Source organism: Lepisosteus platostomus, chromosome 25 (genome assembly GCF_059453375.1).
Source record: "Lepisosteus platostomus isolate fLepPlt1 chromosome 25, fLepPlt1.hap1, whole genome shotgun sequence".
Classification (NCBI taxonomy): domain Eukaryota; kingdom Metazoa; phylum Chordata; class Actinopteri; order Semionotiformes; family Lepisosteidae; genus Lepisosteus; species Lepisosteus platostomus.
The window spans coordinates 4475144-4499069 of NC_142635.1; the positions used below are offsets into that span (position 1 = coordinate 4475144).

At 40.8% G+C, this 23926-nt stretch overlaps 1 protein-coding gene and 1 long non-coding RNA gene across 2 annotated transcripts; both read left to right on the forward strand.

The window, feature by feature from the left end:
- The first annotated feature begins 405 nt into the window (after window positions 1-405).
- LOC148640813 (uncharacterized) lies at window positions 406-19176 on the forward strand. Its single transcript, XM_088620100.1, has 16 exons — window positions 406-830; window positions 1282-1392; window positions 2820-2900; window positions 3603-3668; window positions 4394-4690; window positions 4919-5070; window positions 6178-6284; window positions 6706-6854; window positions 12384-12551; window positions 13003-13113; window positions 14546-14626; window positions 15344-15445; window positions 16314-16505; window positions 16734-16885; window positions 17974-18080; window positions 18532-19176. The coding sequence occupies exons 1-16, from the start codon at window positions 728-730 to the stop codon at window positions 18683-18685; spliced, it is 2133 nt and encodes a 710-aa protein (XP_088476226.1). The 5' UTR covers window positions 406-727; the 3' UTR covers window positions 18686-19176.
- A 2805-nt stretch (window positions 19177-21981) lies between these two features.
- On the forward strand, window positions 21982-23461 carry LOC148640814 (uncharacterized). The gene is made up of 2 exons (XR_015929956.1): window positions 21982-22500; window positions 23328-23461. It is a non-coding gene; the product is annotated as an uncharacterized LOC148640814 (long non-coding RNA).
- The last annotated feature ends 465 nt before the right edge of the window (window positions 23462-23926 follow it).

Here is a 23926-nt window from a genome sequence, read left to right on the forward strand (position 1 = left end):
CCTGGGTAGAAGATACCTCAGTTAGAAACGTGCTTCCTGCTTGGGGCGCATTTCTAGAATGGGTACAGTAGATACAGTCGGCTCCCATTTATTTTGGGGCATCCGGGGTGCCGACCAAGAGATTAAACTGTGTGTTGTATCGCATTTATTTAGAAGGCAGCTGATCTCTCATTTGGCCTCTGCAGACATGAATTAAGAGTTCTGTACTTCGTAGAGTTTGGTTTTTTTTCTGGGTGATTAGAATGTTAGGCCTTGTTTTTTTATAAATATTGTACATAGAGTAACTTGTGTGTTATATGTTTTGATGGTACTAGATGGTGTCTAGTCATTAATAAACATTTGTTGAACCAAGAGTGCTGGATTATTACTTTTTTCACCAAAGCTGTTCCAGAGAATAAGGAATTCACTTGCCTTTAGTTATACCAACCGCTCTGGTATTCTCTGGAGAAATCACAAATAATTTTGCGGTTATGAATAATTAGTTTACTTATCGATGAGACCCATCAGCCAAATCCTGGTTTTCACCATTTTCGTTACCCCCTCTTTGTAACTGTACTGTACTTCTATATTGTATTGTGATGTACTTCCAGTAGACTGATTGTAGCTTCCTCTTAATGTCATACATAACAAGCACTCAGTGTTCCCACAGTCCTCAGAGTGAGGGAGCAGTACTGTAACAGCCCATGTTACTGCCCAGGACAGCATCTCTAAACACACAGCACAGTCCATGGCTTCAGATGGTACACACTCTGGACTGGTCACCCCAGACAAGGATTCATACTGCACAATGTATGAGAACACAACCTGCAACCCAAGAGTGGGGTACACAGGTGAGTATGGCTTTGGGATCTCTTATTCCATAGTCAACTTTGACAAGGCAGTGAAGAGTTTAGATGAAATGGAGATCAGCAGTTATAGATTGTGAAGCTGTAGCCTGGTCCTGAACCTCAGATTCGTAATGACTTCAGATTAATAATGTATTTTCTACAGGTCATACCTGGTGTTCGAAGGACTTAATGATATTGCTTTGTTCCTCAGAAGTGCTAGACTGTGTGTTTAAGAGCTGGAGCTGATCTAATTACTATAGAGTGAAAGGTGAACAAATGAGGAGACAGACGCTCTTGATAAGATGTGACTGGTGATTAGAAATTAAATCTTAAATTAAAAGAAAGATGCGATCGCATACAGAACAGATGCTCAGTGTTAGCACAATCCTCAGAGTGATAGCCCAGTAATGTAAGAGCATAGGTTAATGACCAGGGAGCTTCTCTGCACACACAGCACAGTCCATGGCTTCAGACGGTGTATACTCTGGACTGGTCAACCCAGATGAGAATGTGTACTCCACAATGGATCAGAATCCACCCAGGAAGCCAGGAGTGCATCATATACGTGAGTCCAGCTGTGCAAGCTCTTATGTTTAAAGCTGTTATATGAGAATTGTAATTGCTTAGGACAGTTTAGTGCACTACATAGTGAGCAGACAAATAATAATAATGCCTAAACTTCGGAAAGAGTTTGTGTTGAAAGTAATGTTAGAAAAGCTTAAGCAATCTCCTAACTTTCAGATTAATGACTAATGTATTTTCTATAGTTGAAACCTGGTGTGTGAAGGGGGTACTTAATGATAGGTCAAGTAGGGAGCTGTGTCAGCATGTGTAGGCTGCAACGGGACAGGTACCAGATTTATTCTAGGCTGAAAAGAAAAAAAAGGGAAGAACACACCTGAAGAAGGCTCCAAAGCTGGAATGTTGTGTTTCCTTTCTTTTCTTTTCAGCATGGAATAAACGCGTCACCTGTTCCCTTACTTCATGACATTGCTTTGCTCCTGAGAAGTGCTGGTCCGTGTGTTTAAGAGCTGGAGTTGGTTTCATTACTATAGAGACAAGAGCAAGTGAGGAGACAGGTTGTTTGATGATAACACTGCAGTTATTTTCACACTCCCCTCTGGGAGTCTGTAACAGTCTGCCCAGCCATGTTGTTAACATTCACAGCTGGACTTCTCTCCATGTGTAGATGAGCACTGAAGAAGGAAGCAGGAAGCCTCCTCTGGTCTTTATGCTTTCAATCAATCAGCTGCATGTGGTTCTGTCAATGTCCAGCCTCTTCTCTTTGTCATGATGAAGTTCAATGGCTTCAATCATTCTGTTACTGTGGTTTTTCTGGACACTTAACATGAAACAGTAAGAGATTGTCGCAGGACTAAAGCTTGAAAGCTGACATCCCCTTATTTCTGTCTGTATGTGTGTTTGTTTTTCCCCCACATTGTGTTCTTTTCAGTGTCACATTTATACAGCATCTGTGATATCTGTTGTTAAGGGTGATGAAAATTTGCTTTTGTGAGCTTTACGACATCTACTGTCTCATGTTCCCTGTTTTGCATGTTTTGTTTCTCTGTACAATAAAGACCTGTGTATGTAAACAACATTAATATATTGGATGCAAAGGTTAAACATGACCCAATGAGAACGATTCAGTTCTTTACCTTGGGATTTATTGATACTTGTTACAAATCCACATCTTCTCATGCTGACCACTGTAAAGAATCCGACACAGAGTCAGAGAAAGAATATTACTCCCCAATCAATCTGAAGAATTCAATTTAACACCCCAACTGCGACAGAGCTTCTCCTGCACTTTCTGATATCCAATACCAGTGAGTGAAAGAAGCTCTTCCAGGAAATCACACAGGCAGAAGAGATGTCATCAAGCTGTTGCCAAACACTATGCCTGTAAAGTATCTTTTTTTTGCAGTCTCAAAGTTCCACAGAGATGGTATGAATCTGTGTGTTAAATCCCTGATGCTCTGTCTCTGTCAGTGAAACAGGAGGTGACCTTTGAAAAGATAAAGACAGCTGGACCTCCCTCAGCTCAGACAGCAGTTCCTTTTGGACCTCCAGGTCAGTCATACATCTTGTCTTTTTACAATGAAGTACAAAGTGTTTCCTTGTCAGACAAGCAGAGTTGAGCGGTGGATGTGTTTGATATTCTCAGACATATCAAAGTCTCATGATCACGCATCTCAAAGTTCATAGAAAAGGTAATTTTTCTCCTTTCAGTAAAAAATCCTTATCACCTGTTAAGAAAGAAATGGTGCCATATGGTGTTGAGGCTGTGAATGATCTATGCTGCTATTGTCTGAGCAGAGAGTGTTCTGTTTTGTTAAAGACTTCATTCATCACCTACGTTTTCAAGTGTTTTTTGTTTCTATTCTAGTGTTTTGTATTCTCACTGATCTGAGAAGTCTTGTACCTTTCGCTCAAAGTGCACATTTCAAGGAGTTTTGGATGCTGGCAATCACAATTATAACACCATCTACTGGACTTTCGTCGTAAATGACTTTATCTTTATTCTGATAGCATAGTGGCTACCAGTTTACTTAATGCATGTAATCTTGTTTCCTACAGCAGTTGTTTTTAACATTACACTAGCTAGGAATGAACCAGTCATATACCTTAGTGTTAGCATTGTATGTGCAGCTTTACCAGATTTTCCGTTGGTGCTCTATCATTGCTATGAAGAAATCCCAGTTGTTCCAGTACTGAGCCTTGTGGAACTCCACTTATGACCAGACAGCACTTCTCCTCATTTTGTGCCTACAGTGAAAGTGTGTCTGGGGTTGCTGGGTACTGCTCTATCGATTGCCATCATAGCCTTCATTGTCTACTGTGAGTATAACAGTGTGTTTTTAGCTGCAGTATGACTAGTTTAGATGTGTATGGTAGTTGCACTGTGCATAGTTGTCTTGCACAGGGAAGAGTTATTGACTGTTTCCTAGCTTTGAAAAACATCATGTACTCTGTGGGATCTTACAGTAAAATAATAACTTTGTGTTGTGTTTTTGTCTGATTTGAGACATTGATTGATTGATGCAAAGTTAATAGCATCAGCAGTTGTGGACTACAGAACAGTAGGGAGAATTAAGTAGTCCTGGAAAATTTCACTTCAATGCCTTTTGAAAATGTTCACTAAGAATCATATTGTAGTTGTTTCTGCACCTGATATTTGGCAGCGAGACCCCCTGAGTTTTGTATCTTGAGGAGGGTTGGGGTGAGGTATTTGTGCAGTTACCTAGCAAGCAAAGAGACTCTGAAGGAAATGCAGCACTGAGTGTGTTTGCACTAGAACTGACCTGTTGCACTGTAGACTGTCCTTCACATATTTCATTACTGTCTAGGAGTTAGGAGAATTGATAAGGTGTGATTTAGTGACTACATTGAAAAGGCTTGTGACCTGTGAAACAGCTTCTGTTGCATTTGTCAAGATGTTACAAGAAAAAATTAAGGGAGACGATGACCCACCACACAATGCGGTGAGGGAAATAGGATATTACGACTCTGTGAGAAAGGTTTTTGTGTTTTAAAGTACAGTAAATCGATATTTGTCACCACAGATATTGAGAATTCTCAGAACATTTCTCAGTTAAAGGATGAACTGGATCACCTGAGAGAAAACTACAGCAACCTGACTGCAGTCCGTGACAGGTTACAGGTGAACTTCAGCAACCTGACTGCAGCCCACAACAAGTTACAGGTGGACTTCAGGAATCTGACTACAAACTACACTAATCTGTCTGTAAGCAACGTGAAGTTACAGGAAGAAAGAAAAAATATCACATCTGTGATCACTAAGTTGAGAAAGCACTTTCCGGTGGATCGGTACTGCAATGTCTCAAACCAAAGCACACTAGGTGAGTTGTCTGATCCCTTTATCCCATTCTGTCTGTAAGGATTCTGATGGACTGTTTGGGCTGTTTCCCTGTTCAGAATGTTATGTTGATGACTGGGTCTTCCTGAGCCTCTGTGAAGTAGAAAGTTCAGTTTGGAAGTCTACACATTGAAGAGATGTGCTGGGTGGATGCACTGTGCTGGAGAGAGACATGAACTGATATGAGCTGTTGTCTGTTCTTACTCACCAGAGGAAGAGTGTAGACCTTGTCCTTGGGGCTGGGAGCTCTTCAGCACCAAGTGTTACTACTTCTCTACTGATAATCTCAGCTGGAATGACAGTCGCACTGCCTGCAGGAAGCTGGGAGCTGATCTGGTGGTTATAAACAGTAGTAGTGAACAGGTAGGGGGCTGCGTGTTACTTCTCTGCTACTCTGTTGCAAAATGAAAATTACAATACAAAAATTAAATGACAAGTGGACAGAAACTGATCCTTTACCTTTATTCTGAATTTAGTCTTTGGTATTTACTCATGAAAATATTTTTCTCCATACTTATGCCACCGTTTTTACAGTATAAGGAAAGGTAAAACTGAACTCCTATAGTCATAAAATTTAAAAGAAATATTCACACAGCCTATTGTGTTATCATATGGGCTGTGTTTGGCAGGTAGGTGGAGCTCTCGATAGATAGCATTAGTATGCCACCACAGCTGGAGAGTGTTTGGTTGTTAAGGAGATTCAGCTGAGGGAGTGATCATAAGATCATAAGTGTTTCCTTGTCAGCCTGCTGGTAAGATAAAGAAGGCAGTTGTTTAGATCCAGCCCAACAGGAATGACTGAGTCAAGGGTCTTCCACTGCTACTTCCTGAAAGAATTAGAAGTAAGTTTTGTTGAGACCAGGCAACCATGAGCAAAGGGCTCAGTGATGAGAGTAAGCCTCAGGAAAGTCTCAGAGGACACCATGAAAAGGACAGATGCATGTGTGAGTGGGAGGCTGTCAGTCTCAGAGTCCGAGATGGCTCGGAAAGTTATAGATTGAGAGAACAGACTATGAGGGGTGTTTCTAGAGGGGTGTCTAGAGGGGTGAACCAGTGTGGTGTCCACAATCCCCATGGTATCACACTATCAACACTTCTACTATGTCTGCCATGCAACGTCTAATGTGATCCCTTAAAACATGACAGCAGTTTTGTCTTCATAATTGTCAATATCACATGCTGGGTAAATACAGCAGAATATAAATACCTTGATCTGTGGCATTGTATCTTAGAGTAGCTGCTCTATTATTCCTTTTTTCTCTGGAATGAAACAGCATGCAGTCTTGTGGTGTAAAATGTCAGTGCTCGCGAGCAGACAAACCTGCTTCTCTTCTCGTTGAGGTCAGTCACGGAGTCCAGTGGTGCCAATTTTGCCTGTCTTCAGTTTCGCAGAGCACTGGAGTGGTTGTGTGTTTGGGGGCACTTGTTCAACAAGGAGACTAGAGGTGTGTCTTTCTGTTTTGTGCTCAGGAGTTCATCAGTAATCGTACACAACGAAGTGAATACTGGATGGGAATGACTGATGTAGTTGTAGAAGGAACCTGGATCTGGGTGGATGGCACTCAACCAACTGTAAGGTAAGATCAATGAAGATACTGATTTTAACCTGCACCTGTCCAAACAGACTGTTAATGAAAGATGAAAGGGTAACCCCACACTGAAAGCTAGAAAGAAGAAATAAAATATCTGAGGTTTTGAGCTTTGTTTAGGTGGTGGAGTAGACCTTAGACACACATATACAGTACTGACTACAGAGTTACAGATGCATTAAAAGAACGAAGTAGACACTGGATATGACTGAGCAGATTGTGAGCATTTGAATGTAGTGAAGACATTGCTGCTTCTGACAGGTGAAGGACAGCAATGGCTCCAGCAGTACCGCAGCTGTACTGAGGGAAAGGTAACAGGTTTTCAAGAACAGTATGTCAGTGTTTCCTCTGTGAAGCTGATGAGCTAAGTGAGTGTTTAAGTTAAAGACGAACTGTTGTGTTGTTTCAGGTACTGGAATAGTGGTGAACCTAACGGTGGTGGAAATGAAAACTGTTTGACTACCTCAGGTGCTGAAAGGCTTATGAATTGGAATGATAAAGGATGTGGAAAAAACACCCTCAGGATCTGTGAAGGCAGCTCCCTGCCCCTGTCTCCTTAGACTCTCCACTGTGTGCAGCCACTGCAGGATCCCATGGTGACAACTACAGCTGAGTGACCTGTCTGTGTCACTGACACACCTGCCCTGACACCCACACTCTCAATGAAGCTCGTTAACAATCTATAGTTTTATAATCTTCTCCAGTTCCATATCTAATAACACTATGATTTCTTAAACGCGGGGGAAGAAACTAAGTCGACCATTGGTCCTCAGAGTGCATGGCCGTTATTAGAAAAGACATACTTTTGAACATCTCATTACTTTTCCTGTGCTCCGTAAAACATATCTGAGAAGTGATTTATATCTGTTTAATGTAAAACAGTCTGAGAAGAAAACAAATCTGGGCTGTGCAGAAGAGGAGGGGATAATTATCTGTGTCCGGCCTGAATCTGGCTCTGCCTCATGTCAGCAAGGAATAACAGGTGCAATTTACTGTTCTTACATGTTCAATATACTGTAAGCTCATCAGACACTTATGTAAGCTTATACACCCTCCTGTCTTCACAAGTAAGAATGCATTGTTTCACACTGCTTGGATTTGCAAAATGGATGGTTTTTAATGGGGGTACGTATTATATAAATTCAGCATGGTCTTTGTTTATTTGGTGTTGTGAAATACTGTAGTCCTTTACTCTGAGAACATCAGAATCTGTCTGACATATTTATAAAGGAGTTTGCTTCTTACATATTTATAAAGGATACTATGTGAAATATGCAGCGTCATGTCAACTGATATAGGACAGTCTAATTGATGGAAGAATTGTTACAGTTCTGTATATATTTTTAAACTTGTTAGTTTTGTTTTTTACATTAAAACATCTTAAGGTTTATTTCTATACCTTTTCTTGCTTAAAAAATATGCACTCTTTGATTTGCTTTAAATTTGAAGTATCATGTACTTTGCTGAAAGTTCGTTTTATATATTATATTCTTGTAAGTGTGCGAGTTAGTGTCGTCAGCATCAACAGAATTTGTGACTGTGGCCACATCAATTACAATAAAACAAGTGACACTATTTTTTGTGTTTCTGCAGTTCAGTGTTTCTTTATTGTTGTTAGTCCTATAGTTCTGCAACTATACTTGTAAGTACACCAACCTTAGTCCATATATGACCAGTGATGAACTTTGACATGGAGATGGTGTAATGTTTGGTGTGTGTGATTTCCTGGCATGGTCTGGATGCATTGATTTACTCCAAGATCAGTGCTCATCACTATGTAATGGTACTGTAGTGTCAAACAAATGACAAAGTTCAGGTGTCTGTGAAGCAGAAATGCCTTTATTCATATGCATATGGAAGTCTGGCTTGTGATCACCAGACTTAAGGCTCCACGGCCGAAACGCTGTGTTCTCTTTCTTCTTTTTTTCAGCATGGAATAAACCTATTACTTGTTCCTTTAAAAAATAAGTAGCTGAAGATGGTCCTTTATACCTTAAAACACAAAGAGTTACTATGACATATTCTAAACAAATGATAAAACAGCAACACCTGCCAATTATATCTAAGTTGCAGACTAGTTAACAGTTAGTTCTTTTCATGTTCTGGGCGTATAGCCAGCTTACCAAATACATGCCCCTTATCTTTCTGACCAAGGACAGGCAGCATCTTTATATATATTTGAGCACAAAGCCTACTTCAAGCCACTAGACTGCATAGTTTGCAAAAACATACAAAAACAAGAAAATAATATTATTATCTCACTTTCCGGGCATCTCTCTTATCTTCTTCAGTACTGAGTGGTCATCTTTATCCCATTTTGCCGCACTTCTTCCTGAAATGTCTTCACAATGACAAGGCCCCAGTCCACAAAACGTGTGGTCTCCAAGTGGTTTGATGAACAGTTTGTTGATCTTATTTATATATAGGTCTTCACCTTCTCAGTCAACAACTCAATTGAGCATTCATGGGCTATCTTTAAACAATATCTGAGACAGGATTTTCTCACTCCATCATCCATGCATGACCAAATCTTTCTCAAAGAAGAATGTCATATCCCTGAAGCAGAAATCCAGATGCTGGTAGACTGTGATGGTGAAAACAGGCATTACAATAAAAAAGAAAGGTGAATGAGCCATAGAACATTTGCAAAGCCTGTGTGGTATCTGTCCTTTACATTGATGAATGTGTGCAATTGTGAGCCTCACTGCATATATCATGTTCCCTGTTTTGCTTCTTTTACTTCTCTTCCGCTTCACTTCTCCGATGCCCATACAGTCAAGAGCTATGCATCGAAACACCATCAATATCATTGGATTCGAAGGTTATAAATGATGCCAAACTGAAGGATTCAGTCATTTTACCTTGAATGAATTGCTGTTTGTTACAAGTCAAGGTCTTCACATGATGATCTTGGAATTGACCGCTGTAAGGACTCCACCACAAGACAGGAAGGACATTAGCCCCTCCTCAATGTGTAGAAAGAATATATTAACAGCCCAGCAGCAGCAGGTTCCCTGCACTGTTTTGTAATCTTGTAACATTAACATAGTAACACTTTGATAAGTAACAAAGCATAACCATCACATTGCTGAAATATGGCTTGTTTTTATAGTCTAGTAGGCCAAATCTCGTCATCAGGCTGTTTTAAAACAAAACATCAACATTATATTGTGGTGTCACCAGGAGAAAGATTAACAAAACTATAATAATAAATAATTAAATTTTGGGAGATATTCCTGGTCCCTTAAAATATGACAGATTGGCCCAACCCAGGTTACTAGTAGATACAGTTTATACACAAGTATATACAGTGAGAGTGAGGGGGACTGGTGATTGTGTGAAGATCGCATTTTGGTGAACTGAGTCGTTGTAGTGTCGCAATTTTAGAGTGTCTTGTTCAGTGTTGAGACAGACAATGAGCTCTAACTGATACACATTTAAAGCACTGTTGTGGGCCCATGAAAATTCTTTTCCTTAGTAAATGTATTTGCCATCCCTAAGCATAGTTTAACTCCCTGGAAAACTCTGAAAATTAGATTTGAGATGTAGACATTGTTTAATAGTTTTGTATGTAATTCATGTCATGTTAATGAGAATTGTTGTGGTTTAAGAATCTAATAAATATTTTTTGTTAAACCTAGCAATTACTGATTAAAATATGTGGTTTTAGTCAGTGTCCAAAAACCCTGTCTTCTATAGGCCTGGAGCAGGTGAAATTTGAACATACAGTTTAAGCATACAGTACTGTCAGACAATGTGATTTCATCTGACACTTCATAATAATTCAAGGGAGTTATCTTTTTTTACCTGCGCTTAATGTGTAAAGTGTTTTCAAGGCATTGAATTCTGACTTCAGTTACTTTCCCAATTTATATGACTCTGCAGCGTCTCTAGATTAACCCTCTCAATGTTTGAGAGGAAATCGGTTTCCAAGAGCTGACACCAATCCTATAAAAACATTATGCATATTTAGATGCATCCTCTCCCTCTCCCTGGAGTGTCTTGATGGGGCCCCCTGGTGGCCTAAATCCCTTTTAACACTCCATATCAAACCACTCTTTCACAGTCCCAAAGAAATATTGTCGAGGTAAGAGGAGTCTACGGTACTCGTGTAAACAGCAAGTAGTGTGGCAAGTTTTTTCTGTGGATGAGCAGCAAAGGGATGTGGGAGAATTTTCCATTCCTTCTCTCTCAGTACCTCATGGACTGTTTGCTGCTGATTGCAATCGGCACACACACCTGTTAACCATGTCAATGTAAGGATAATAAACCCTGGTGAACCTGCAGTTCTGCTGTCCTGTTCCTCATTCCTCACTCACTGACACAACCAGAGCAAATACATCAGCAATTCCTTTATATAAGTCTCATTGTAATCAAGGGTTACCCTCTTTCTAATCCAGAAGCCATTAAGATAACTTCTTTTTGTTTGTTCAACTGTGACAGTGTAGTTTAACAACATCTTCCCGAATTCTGGATAACATCATAACATTTCATATTTATTGTGGCAGCTTTAGGTGCCTGAGAAGTGTCTCATAGATCTTAGGTAATGTTTGTGACACTTGGAAGAGTTAGCACTTCCAGCTTCAAAGCAGGGAGGATGTTTGCTGAGTTCTGGGGGGGGTCACTTCAGCAAAAACAATTGCAAACTTGACCTTTGCTGTACCTAGGTAAGTTGTGGGTTAATGATTGTCAATGAGCAGTACAGAAACAGTAGAAGATCACATTAAGAGCACAGAGAAGAAGAGTAAGAAACACGAAGGAAGGAGAGATGGTCTAGAGGAGTTGGTATTTGAAGCATGCTCCTGGTGAGAGCCCCTACTTCATGATCATCCAAACAGGATCTGACCGGAGCTAAATATTTGAACCTTTTTAGAGAGCTTGCTAGATTGTGTGTTTAGGGAACTTGGGCTTCCTGGGCAGAAGATACCTCAGTTAGAAACGTGCTTCCTGCTTGGGGCGCATTTCTAGAATCGGTACAGTAGATACAGTCAGCTCCCATTTATTTTGGGGCATCCGGGGTGCCGACCAAGAGATTAAACTGTGTGTTGTATCGCATTTATTTAGAAGGCAGCTGATCTCTCATTTGGCCTCTGCAGACACGAACTAGAGAACACGTCAGGGCTGTGAAGATTAAAGATCTCTCCAAGCCCATTGTTTCTCATTTCACCTCTGACGGCCACGACCACTCTAATCTCTCCGTCTGTGTTCTCAAAGACGGTTTTCCGAACTCATACATCAGAAAGACCACCGAAACTAAAATTATTCTGCAGCTAGGATCACACATTCTCCCTTCCCTTAACGATAGACTACTGTTCTTTTAAATTTTCTCCATTCATTGGAAGTTTCATTTCACACCTCTCTGCACCCATTCTGACTTCACACCTCTTGATTGGCCTCTCTTTCTGTCCCCTGCTCCCGCCTCTCACTCCTCCTTCCTCCCAACCTTTGTTCTCCCGCTACTTTACCTTTGCCTACTGCCCTGTCTCTCTCACACCTGAAGAAGGCTCCACGGCCGAAACGCTGTGTTCTCTTTCCTCTTTTTTTTCAGCATGGAATAAACCTATTACTTGTTCCTTTGCAGCCTACGCATGCTGACGCAGCTACCCACATGAATTAAGAGTTCTGTACTTCGTAGAGTTTGTTTTTTTTTCTGGGTGATTAGAATGTTAGGCCTTGTTTTTTTATAAATATTGTACATAGAGTAACTTGTGTGTTATATGTTTTGATGGTATAATATAGATGGTGTCTAGTCATTAATAAACATTTGTTGAACCAAGAGTGCTGGATTATTACTTTTTTCACCAAAGCTGTTCCAGAGAATAAGGAATTCACTTGCCTTTAGTTATACCAACCGCTCTGGTATTCTCTGGAGAAATCACAAATAATTTGGGGATTATGAATAATTAGTTTACTTATTGATGAGACCCATCAGTCAAATCCTGGTTTTCACCATTTTCGTTACCCCCTATTTGTAACTGTACTGTACTTCTATATTGTATTGTGATGTACTTCCAGTAGACTGATTGTAGCTTCCTCTTAATGTCATACATAACAAGCACTCAGTGTTCCCACAGTCCTCAGAGTGAGGGAGCAGTACTGTAAGAGCTCACGTTACTGCCCAGGACAGCATCTCTAAACACACAGCACAGTCCATGGCTTCAGACGGTACACACTCTGGACTGGTCACCCCAGACAAGGATTCATACTGCACAATGTATGAGAACACAACCTGCAACCCAAGAGTGGGGTACACAGGTGAGTATGGCTTTGGGATCTCTTATTCCATAGTCAACTTTGACAAGGCAGTGAAGAGTTTAGATGAAATGGAGATCAGCAGTTATAGATTGTGAAGCTGTAGCCTGGTCCTGAACCTCAGATTCGTAATGACTTCAGATTAATAATGCATTTTCTACAGGTCATACCTGGTGTTCGAAGGACTTAATGATATTGCTTTGTTCCTCAGAAGTGCTAGACTGTGTGTTTAAGAGCTGGAGCTGATCTAATTACTATAGAGTGAAAGGTGAACAAATGAGGAGACAGACGCTCTTGATAAGATGTGACTGGTGATTAGAAATTAAATCTTAAATTAAAAGAAAGATGCGATCGCATACAGAACAGATGCTCAGTGTTAGCACAATCCTCAGAGTGAGAGCCCAGTAATGTAAGAGCATAGGTTAATGACCAGGGAGCTTCTCTGCACACACAGCACAGTCCATGGCTTCAGACGGTGTATACTCTGGACTAGACAACCCAGATGAGAATGTGTACTCCACAATGGATCAGAACCCACCCAGGAAGCCAGGAGTGCATCATATACGTGAGTCCAGCTGTGCAAGCTCTTATGTTTAAAGCTGTTATATGAGAATTGTAATTGCTTAGGACAGTTTAGTGCACTACATAGTGAGCAGACAAATAATAATAATGCCTAAACTTTGGAAAGAGTTTGTGTTGAAAGTAATGTTAGAAAAGCTTAAGCTATCTCCTAACTTTCAGATTAATGATTAATGTATTTTCTATAGTTGAAACCTGGTGTGTGAAGGGCATACTTAATGATAGGTCAAGTAGGGAGCTGTGTCAGCATGTGTAGGCTGCAACGGGACAGGTAACAGATTTATTCTAGGCTGAAAAGAAAAAAAAGGGAAGAACACACCCGAAGAAGGCTCCAAAGCTGGAATGTTGTGTTTCCTTTCTTTTCTTTTCAGCATGGAATAAACACGTCAACTGTTCCCTTACTTCATGATATTGCTTTGCTCCTGTGAAGTGCTGGTCCGTGTGTTTAAGAGCTGGAGTTGGTTTCATTACTATAGAGACAAGAGCAAGTGAGGAGACAGGTTGTTTGATGATAACACTGCAGTTATTTTCACACTCCCCTCTGGGAGTCTGTAACAGTCTGCCCAGCCATGTTGTTAACTTTCACAGCTGGACTTCTCTCCATGTGTAGATGAGCACTGAAGAAGGAAGCAGGAAGCCTCCTCTGGTCTTTATGCTTTCAATCAATCAGCTGCATGTGCTTCTGTCAATGTCCAGCCTCTTCTCTTTGTCATGATGAAGTTCAATGGCTTCAATCATTCTGTTACTGTGGTTTTTCTGGACACGAGACATGAAACAATAAGAGATTGTCGCAGGACTAAAGCTTGAAAGCTGACATCCCCTTATTTCTGTCTGTACTGTATGTGTGTTTGTTTTTCCCCCACATTGTGTTCTTTTCAGTGTCACATTTATACAGCATCTGTGATATCTGTTGTTTAGGGTGATGAAAGTTTGCTTTTGTGAGCTTTACTACATCTACTGTCTCATGTTCCCTGTTTTGCATGTTTTGTTTCTCTGTACAATAAAGACCTGTGTATGTAAACAACATTAATATATCGGATGCAAAGGTTAAACATGACCCAATGAGAACGATTCAGTTCTTTACCTTGGGATTTATTGATACCTGTTACAAATCCACATCTTCTCATGCTGACCACTGTAAAGAATCCGACACAGAGTCAGAGAAAGAATATTACTCCCCAATCAATCTGAAGAATTCAATTTAACACCCCAACTGCGACAGAGCTTCTCCTGCACTTTCTGATATCCAATACCAGTGAGTGAAAGAAGCTCTTCCAGGAAATCACACAGGCAGAAGAGATGTCATCAAGCTGTTGCCAAACACTATGCCTGTAAAGTATCTTTTTTTTGCAGTCTCAAAGTTCCACAGAGATGGTATGAATCTGTGTGTTAAATCCCTGATGCTCTGTCTCTATCAGTGAAACAGGAGGTGACCTTTGAAAAGATAAAGACAGCTGGACCTCCCTCAGCTCAGACAGCAGCTCCTTTTGGACCTCCAGGTCAGTCATACATCTTGTCTTTTTACAATGAAGTACAAAGTGTTTCCTTGTCAGACAAGCAGAGCTGTGCGGTGGATGTGATTGATATTCTCAGACATATCAAAGTCTCATGATCACGCATCTCAAAGTTCATAGAAAAGGTAATTTTTCTCCTTTCAGTAAAACATCCTTATCACCTGTTAAGAAAGAAATGGTGCCATATGGTGTTGAGGCTGTGAATGATCTATGCTGCTATTGTCTGATCAGAGAGTGTTCTGTTTTGTTAAAGACTTGCACTGTGATGGTATAATTCATCACCTACGTTTTCAAGTGTTTTTTGTTTCTATTCTAGTGTTTTGTATTCTCACTGATCTGAGAAGTCTTGTACCTTTTGCTCAAAGTGCACATTTCAAGGAGTTTTGGATGCTGGCAATCACCATTATAACACCATCTACTGGACTTTCGTCGTAAATGACTTTACCTTCATTCTGATAGCATAGTGGCTACCAGTTTACTTAATGCATGTAATCTTGTTTTCTGCAGCAGTTGTTTTTAACATTACAATAGCTAGGAATGAACCAGTCATATACCTTAGTGTAAGCATTGTATGTGCAGCTTTACCAGATTTTCAGTTGGTGCTCTATCATTGCTATGAAGAAATCCCAGTTGTTCAAGTACTGAGCCTTGTGGAACTCCACTTATGACCAGACAGCACTTCTCCTCATTTTGTGCCTACAGTGAAAGCTAAGCCCAGCCCTCCTGCCTATAGACTGGCTGCAGTGTGTCTGGGGTTGCTGGGTACTGCTCTATCGATTACCATCATAGTTTTCATTGTCTACTGTGAGTATAACAGTGTGTTTTTAGCTGCAATATGACTAGTTTAGATGTGTATGGTGGTTGCACTGTGCATAGTTGTCTTGTACAGGGAAGAGTTATTGACTGTTTCCTAGCTTTGAAAAACATCATGTTCTCTCTGGGATCATACAGTAAAATAATAACTTTGTGTTGTGTTTTTGTCTGATTTGAGACATTGATTGATGCAAAGTTAATAGCATCAGCAGTTGTGGACTACAGAACAGTAGGGAGAATTAAGTAGTCCTGGAAAATTTCACTTCAATGCCTTTTGAAAATGTTCACTAGGAATCATATTGTAGCTGTTTCTGCACCTGATATTTGGCAGCGAGACCCCTTGAATTGTGTATCTTGAGGAGGGGTGGGGGGAGGTATTTGTGCAGTTACCTAGCAAGCAAAGAGACTCTGAAGGAAATGCAGCAGAGTGTGTTTGCACTAGAACTGACCTGCTTCACTGTAGACTGTCCTTCACATATTTCATTACTGTCTAGGAGTTATGGACGTTAAGTTTGGGAATAGCGCTCTCTGTACATTAAAAGGGCATTAAAAGCTACTTCTTTTATTCACTACAGTGTCAACTTCAGTCATTCATGTTACAATATTCAGTAATTGTTCAATCTAGAAAGACATACAGTACCTCTGAAAACTAGAAATGATCAGGTGTCATTTAGTGACTACATGGAAAAGGCTTGTGACCTGTGAAACAGCTTCTGTTGCATTTGTCAAGATGTTACAAGAAAAAATTTAGTGAGATGATGACCCACCACAAAATGCGGTGAAGGAAATAGGATATTACGACTCTGTGAGAAAGGTTTTTGTGTTTTAAAGTACAGTAAATCGATATTTGTCACCACAGATATTGAGAATTCTCAGAACATTTCTCAGTTAAAGGATGAACTGGATCACCTGAGAGTAAACTACAGCAACCTGTCTGTAGGCAAAGCGAAGTTACAGGAAGAAAAAGAAAATCTCACATCTGTGATCACTAAGTTGAGAAAGCACTTTCCGGTGGATCGGTACTGCAATGTCTCAAACCAAAGCACACTAGGTGAGTTGTCTGATCCCTTTTTCCAATTCTGTTTGTAAGGATTCTGATGGACTATTTGGGCTGTTTCCCTGTTCAGAATGTTATGTTGATGACTTGGTCTTCCTGAGCCTCTGTGAAGTAGAAAGTTCCATTTGGAAGTCTACACATTGAAGAGATGTGCTGGGTGGATGCACCGTGCTGGAGAGAGAGATGAACTGATATGAGCTGTTGTCTGTTCTTACTCTACAGAAGAAGACTGTAGACCTTGTCCTTGGGGCTGGGAGCTCTTCAGCACCAAGTGTTACTACTTCTCTACTGATACACTGAGCTGGAATGACAGTCGCACTGCCTGCAGGAAGCAGGGAGCTGACCTGGTGATTATAAACAATAGAACTGAACAGGTACTGTAGGTGTGGTACTTCACTGCTACTCTGTTGCAAAATGAAAAGTACAATACAGAAATTAAATGACAAGTGGACAGAAACTGATCCTTTACCTTTATTCTGAATTTAGTCTTTGGTATTTACTCATGAAAATATTTTTCTCCCTACTAATGCCACTGTATTTACAGTATAAGGAAAGGTAAAACTGAACTCCTAATGTTATAAAATCTAAAAGAAATATTCACACAGCCTTTTGTGGTATCATATGGGCTGTGTTTGGCAGGTAGGTGGAGCTCTCGATAGATAGCATTAGTATGCCACCACAGCTGGAGAGTGTTTGGTTGGTAAGGAGATTCAGCTGAGGGAGTGATCATAAGTGTTTCCTTGTCAGCCTGTTGGTAAGATAAAGAAGGAAGTTGTTCAGATCCAGCCCAACAGGAATGACTGAGTCAAGGGTCTTCCACTGCTACTTCCTGAAAGAATTAGAGGTAAGGTTTGTTGAGACCAGGCAACCATGAGCAAAGGGCTCAGTGATGAGAGTAAGCCTCAGGAAAGTCTCAGAGGAGACCATGAAAAGGACAGATGCATGTGTGAGTGGGAGGCTGTCAGTCTCAGAGTCCGAGATGGCTCGGAAAGTTATAGATTGAGAGAACAGGCTATGAAGGGGGTGTCTAGAGGGGTGAACATAAGTGGAGTCCACAATCCCCATGGTATCACACTATCAACACTTCTGCTATGTCTGCCTATACGAAGTCTAATGTAATCCCTTAAAACATGACAGCAGTTTTGTCTTCATAATTGTCAATATCACACACTGGGCAAATACAGCAGAAAAAAAAATACCTTGATCTGTGGCATTGTATCTTAGAGTAGCTGTTCTATTATTCCTTTTTTCTCTGGAATGAAACAGCATGTAGTCTTGTGGTGTAAAATGTCAGTGCTCGAGAGCAGACAAACCTGCTTCTCTTCTCGTTGAGGTCAGTCACGGAGCCCAGCGGTGCCAATTCTGCCTGTCTTCTGTTTCACAGGGCACTGGAGTGGTTGTGTGTTTGGGGGCACTTGTTCAACAGGGAGACTAGAGGTGCATCTTTCTGTTTTGTGCTCAGGAGTTCATCAACAGTCATACACAAGGATGTGAATACTGGATGGGAATGACTGATGTAGCTGTAGAAGGAACCTGGATCTGGGTGGATGGAACTCAACTAACTGAAGGGTAAGATCAGTGAAGATACTGATTTTAACTTGTACCTATCCAAACAGACTGTTAATGAAAGATGAAAGGGTACCCCACACTGAAAACTAGAAAGAAGAAATAAAATATCTGAAGTGTTGAGCTTTGTTTAGGTGGCGGAATAGACCTTAGACACGCAAGCATGCACGCACGCACGCACGCACACACAACCTACTATAGAGAAACACATGCAGTATAAGATCCCAGATACAAAGTAGACACTGGACATGACTGAGCAGATGTGAACATTTGAATGTAGTGAAGACATTGCTGCTTCTGACAGGTGAAGGACAGCAATGGCACCAGCAGTTTCCACTATGAGCTGTACTGAGGGAAAGGTAACAGGTTTTCAAGAACAGTATGTCAGTGTTTCCTCTGTGAAGCTGATGAGCTAAGTGAGTGTTTAAGTTAAAGACAAACTGTTGTGTTTCAGGTACTGGAGTGCTGGTGAACCTTATAGTTGTGAGAATGAAGACTGTTTGGCTACCACATTAGGTGTCAATGATGTTAAAAATTGGAATAATATAAAATGTGAATCATCAGTGCTCTGGATCTGTGAAGGCAGCTCCCTGCCCCTGTCTCCTTAGACTCTCCGCTGTGTGCAGCCACTGCAGCTTCCCATGGTGACGACTACAGCTGAGTGACCTGTCTGTGTCACTGACACACCTGCCCTGACACCCACACTCTCACTGAGGCTGCTTAAGAAACTGCTGTTTTAAAATGTCACCTCTACCTCCGTTTCCAGTCACACTTGTCTTTTTACAACAGGAAAGATCAAACTTTATGTTCAATATGATCTTTGCTTTGAATTTTGATTGAACATTTTTATACATGTATTTTTAGAAGTAAAGCAAAATTCGGGGTTGTGTTGAAGGGGTATTACTGTCCTGCTTGATCCTGGTTTTTGCCTAAACGAATCAAAAAGGACAAGATGTTTGATTTACTGTATTATTTTAGACATTTGTCAGGATGAATCATTTTACATTTGTGGGTTTTGCACCGATACCTTTCGATTTATTTAGTACAAGAGCTGTAACTTTACAAGTGTCTTTATAAATAAAAAAGTTTCTCTGGTTTATTACTCGTTTTCTTTTTCATTTTATAGATTGCTGTCAGACTTATTTAAGAAGGTTTGTTTGAAATTTTAACCGAAATCTTAACTGGTTTAATAAGATACACTTTTAATATATGTTTAGACGTGTTCTGTATAACAGCGAAATACGTGTCAATAAATGTGTCCACTGGTGTCTCATTTAAGACAGAATCTGTCTTTGCTGCAGCAATGTTCCTGGTCTTCAATGACACCTACATTTCTCTTATACTGTCCTCCCCCCCCCCACCTTGAAACTACAGGTACCCCTGAACCCCCCAACCCCCCTTAGTCCTGATATCAGCAGTTATACAGTAGAACCCTAACAAAATGGGTGGTGGCATGAGTTTTGGGTGATTATGGCTAAGGATATGAGGCCTATTCCACTCTGACGTTGGCGTTTGGTGACTCTTCCGCTAAAGAGAAGCTGCAGAAACACCATCAAAATCATAACACTAAAACGGGACAAATCCAGACTGTTTGGAGTTTGGAATATACTGAAGAACCACAGTAATAATTACAAATCAGCCAAGACCAGGTAAACCAAGAAAAACATCTGCAGTTGAAGACAGAAGAATTCTCAATATGTTCAAGGCAAAACCTGAAACGACTTTCTGTAAAGTCTCCAACAAACTCTGGAGTACAGGGTTGAAGATGCCTGTGACTAAGAAATCTAAAGGCTACACTGCCATATTTAAACCATATGAAACGCAGAGAAGTGATGTCAACACGCCAAGAGGAGACAAGAAGCCTGTTGAAACTTCTAGAGACTTCTAGAGACATGATTACAGAAGAGTTTGAGTTACTGGGCACTTGGTCAAGGTATTGTGCTTTCTTGAAGTTAATGAGTACTATTGGGAAAAGCTACATATTAAGATTTGCTGGGTTTATGGCTTTATGCTACAGTATATTTGGAAAATCTGCTAAAGTAATTTATAAATGACCATGTGAGGTCTGAGTGTCAGTATACAGCCTGTGAATTTCAGTATTTGTCAAGAAAGTCAAATGTATCAATCTTTCACAGATAACAGAGTCTCTGTTGTGACAGGGAGGAGCATGGAAGACTGAATCTAACTTTCTTCAATCTGAAAGATGAGCTGCATCAAATCAGAATGAACTACAGCAACCTGACTGAAGACACTGGTGGACAGAAATCTGACTACAATCAAAGACCAGTTACAGACCCCCTTCTGATCCAGTCCTGAGGTCTACAAGCCTGCAGTGGCGCCACACTGGGGTCGGTCCTGTCTCCGGGCAGCCTGACAGAGAGGGACTGTTGGAGGAATACTGTCACATTCTCACAGAGGGAGAAGGAGCTGTATCCTGTTACAGCTGAAATGAGAAGTGGGGTGTTTGACAGATGTACAGAGGGGTTTAGACACAATAGTCAATACAGGATCAATTGCATAATGATCAATAAAGCCTTCAGCAATCTTGTATGATAAGAGTTAGTGTAAGAGAGGCCACAGTCCTTCAGATTTTACCCCTGGTTCCTTAACGATTGACAGATTTAAATTTAATTGAAATTTCAGATTTACAGATTAAAAATTATACCTGGAAAGTAACAACTCTGATCCAGACAGCTCAATAGACAGACGTGACAGTGACAGAGCTGCCAGAATGTGTGAAGTTAGTTCAGACAGACTGTTCTGCACTGTGGGAGAGACAAAAAAGACAAAATGAAGAAGACAGAAACTGACAAGCTACCACTAGAGTAAAAGATTTGTGATGAGAAGATGATTTCAGTCAGCACACTGCACTGAACCTGTTAGCTAGATGAAAAGATCAGAAAGAGAGAGCACAACATCCCACTGAGGCTCATTCAGAGCTGGTGAGAGTGTCAGTCTGAGACTCTTGGCCTGGAGCTGGTGTCTGTTTTGTCAGTGAGGCTCAGGGCCAGGAGCTGGACTGGATAAAGATGACATTGAGGTCAGTGGAGCACAGCTGGGAACTGAAAAGGGCTTCATTAAAGCAGCCTCCATAGACACGTGTAGCAGTGTCTCCGCCTGGCGGCCACACTGTGAAATGTCACCTTCTGACATCGCTTTTCACAGTGTTACTGCATCTTTAAATGTCGACATTTGAACATAAGTAGTTCAGGTGGGTAGCCGTGTCAGCATGCGTAGGCTGCAAAGGAACAAGTAATAGGTTTATTCCCTGCTGAAAAGAGAAGAAAGAAAACACAACGTTTCGGCTGTCGAGCCTTCTTCAGGTGTGACCTGAACGTTTTCCTTCTTGTATATTAAACTGATTGTTCACTTAATCCTTTAACATTTAAATGTGTATCCTAGATTATTTTTCTAGGCTACTAGATATAAGTTATGTTTCGGAGTCCTGTAAAAAAAATAATTAAAGTTTGACGAGTATAATACTAAATAATAATGTACATTATATTGTAAAGCATGTTATTTACGTGTTTAGGAATCAAAACTGTCATTATTGTGACTCGTCCTTCAAAAAAACAATTTACGTTTGAATATGTGGACTTCGGAGATGTCTTTGGATCTTAAAGTGAAAACCTAAGAAAGCCCGCAGTGTCAGTGATTTCGAAATAAAATGAAGCCTATTGATCGGGCTACAGCAGGGGTTGTCGAGTGGTGATACACGAGTCTATGGAGGGCTGGTTTACAGTGCAGTAGTGAGGGTCTGGTGTGTATTAAACACCCCGATCATGTGACTGGGGTCTGTACTCTCTGTTTATGAACAAGAAGATCCACAGCCAATCAGACCACTGGATTGAGCCCAGTGATGTCGCGATTGGTCAGTGGGGGTTATTGCTGATTGACAGTAAGTTTTCCCAATTATAGACGAGACTCGGTCCAGTTGCCCAATAATCACCGAGATTCAGGAGAGGGGCGGGAATTTTAAATGTGTTGTTGTTTCTCTGCGTTTAAGAAACAGTAAGGATGTATTATTTAGCCAGAAGTAACATTTAATCGGTGTCGCTTTTCTTTGTGAAAAATCCGAGGCGGCTTTTTGTGCTTTAGCTGTAAACTGTTGCGGTTTGTCTCGTATTTTGTTCGTTTGAGCACATGAAATCACGGCGCTAAATTACACGAGTTGCTGTGGAAACTTTATTTCTGCTTCAGACACGTTGAGCCTCAGTGATCGTGAACCTTCGTGCAGATGAATTTGATGATGATGAAGAAGACGATGATGGTGGTGAGACCCTCGTGTGTCAGAGCGCGTCTTCTGTTACTGGAGAAACAGGACTGAAGCTCAGACCTTTCCAAAGGCTGAGTCCCTGAGCTGTGAGGATCATGAGGACCAGCTGGACAGTCCACTGTCCACTCCACAGCCCTGAGGAAGGAGGTAGGCAGGACAAGAGCTCGTCTTTAAGAGAAGCTGTGAGAACTGAGGGTAGATTTTACTTTATTTTGTTTCCCTCTGAGACAATAAAGTAAGTAAGAGGTGTCCAGTCCTGGAGGGGTCAGTGTGTGTCTGCAGCAGGGCTGTCCAGTCCTGGTCCTGGAGGGGTCAGTGTGTGTCTGCAGCAGGGCTGTCCAGTCCTGGTTCTGGAGGGGTCAGTGTGGCTGCAGATGATCCAGGTGTTTGTGATGAGCAGCAGCTGAAGAGCTGGGAAAAGGTGTTTGTATGGTCCAGTTTAACCAGTAACCAGCTGGTTTAGCTCCAGTCTCTCTCCTCTGTAGCTCTATACTGTGTCCACGAGAGATCTAGGAGACAGACAGAGATTACGTGTTGATTTGTGTTTGTTGATTTAGTTATTACATTATAATATTGATTTTTCTCAACACTAGAATAGATAAAGAGAGAATACAGATTCTGATTTAATCTTTATTTAAAAATAATTCCCTAAACATTTAAATGTTAAATTTTCCAGCAATGTTATTGAATATCTATAGACATAGACAATGTTTTGAATATCTGTTATATATATATTGCTTTATATATACCTGTACAGATCTTACACTTAAACTTGTCTCTGCTGGATCTCTTCAGTTTGCAGTTTGTTATGTTTGTATTGTCTCTCTGTTGAATCTTATAATTGCCATAATGATGTGGAATAGTATTGTCAGTTGTTGTGTTGATAGGAGATGATCTCTGTTGTGGTAAACTGTGTTGTGCTCTTTGATCCCTCTATCTGAGCTGCTCCTACACTGCTGTGGGTATTTTCTCAGGGACGGCCTCTGGAGAACCTGTACCAGCCTCAGGAATGGACACTGATATCAGCTGACTGGTCCTTCACTCCTTCATTCTGATAATTCACTATACTAATGTACTGTTTTAACATAATAAAGCACTCCTGAGCAAACTTGTAGTCACTTGTTTTTATCTTATTTTTGTTCTTTAATTAAAATCAAGTTGTGAACACCTCTTCCCTACTCTTGGGTTATATTATTGGTGATGAGAGAGCTCTCTGCTAGTCATTATATCGAAGAGTTTCGGGGGAACTTCTGATATGAGCTCTGTGCCTTGTGAGGGGTGAGATTCTCATGGAGAACAGTGGAAAGATGAAGCCTGATTGTCCACATTTCTAATTCAAGTCTAATTCCATCATACTGTCAAACTCAGAGCTGCTCAATACAAACAGATGGAGTCACACTGACTCACTGCAACACCTTTCACAGTGAAGCAGAGTCCTGTGCAACAGGCAGGACTGACAGTCCCTCTGAACACTGCAGGATCACAGCAGCTACAGATCACTGCAGGATTCAGCGCAGCTCCAATTATCCTCAATCTTCACAAACATCATCAATTCACTTCACCTGAGCTGCAG

Excerpts from the sequence above, each read along its gene's own strand:
- LOC148640813 (XM_088620100.1), top strand. The coding sequence starts at position 728 with ATGGCTTCAGATGGTACACACTCTGGACTGGTCACCCCAGACAAGGAT. Across the intron at positions 12,552-13,002 it reads CCCAAGAGTGGGGTACACAG|CACAGTCCATGGCTTCAGAC; the intron begins GTGAGTATGGCT and ends CTGCACACACAG. Across the intron at positions 15,446-16,313 it reads CATAGTTTTCATTGTCTACT|ATATTGAGAATTCTCAGAAC; the intron begins GTGAGTATAACA and ends TTGTCACCACAG.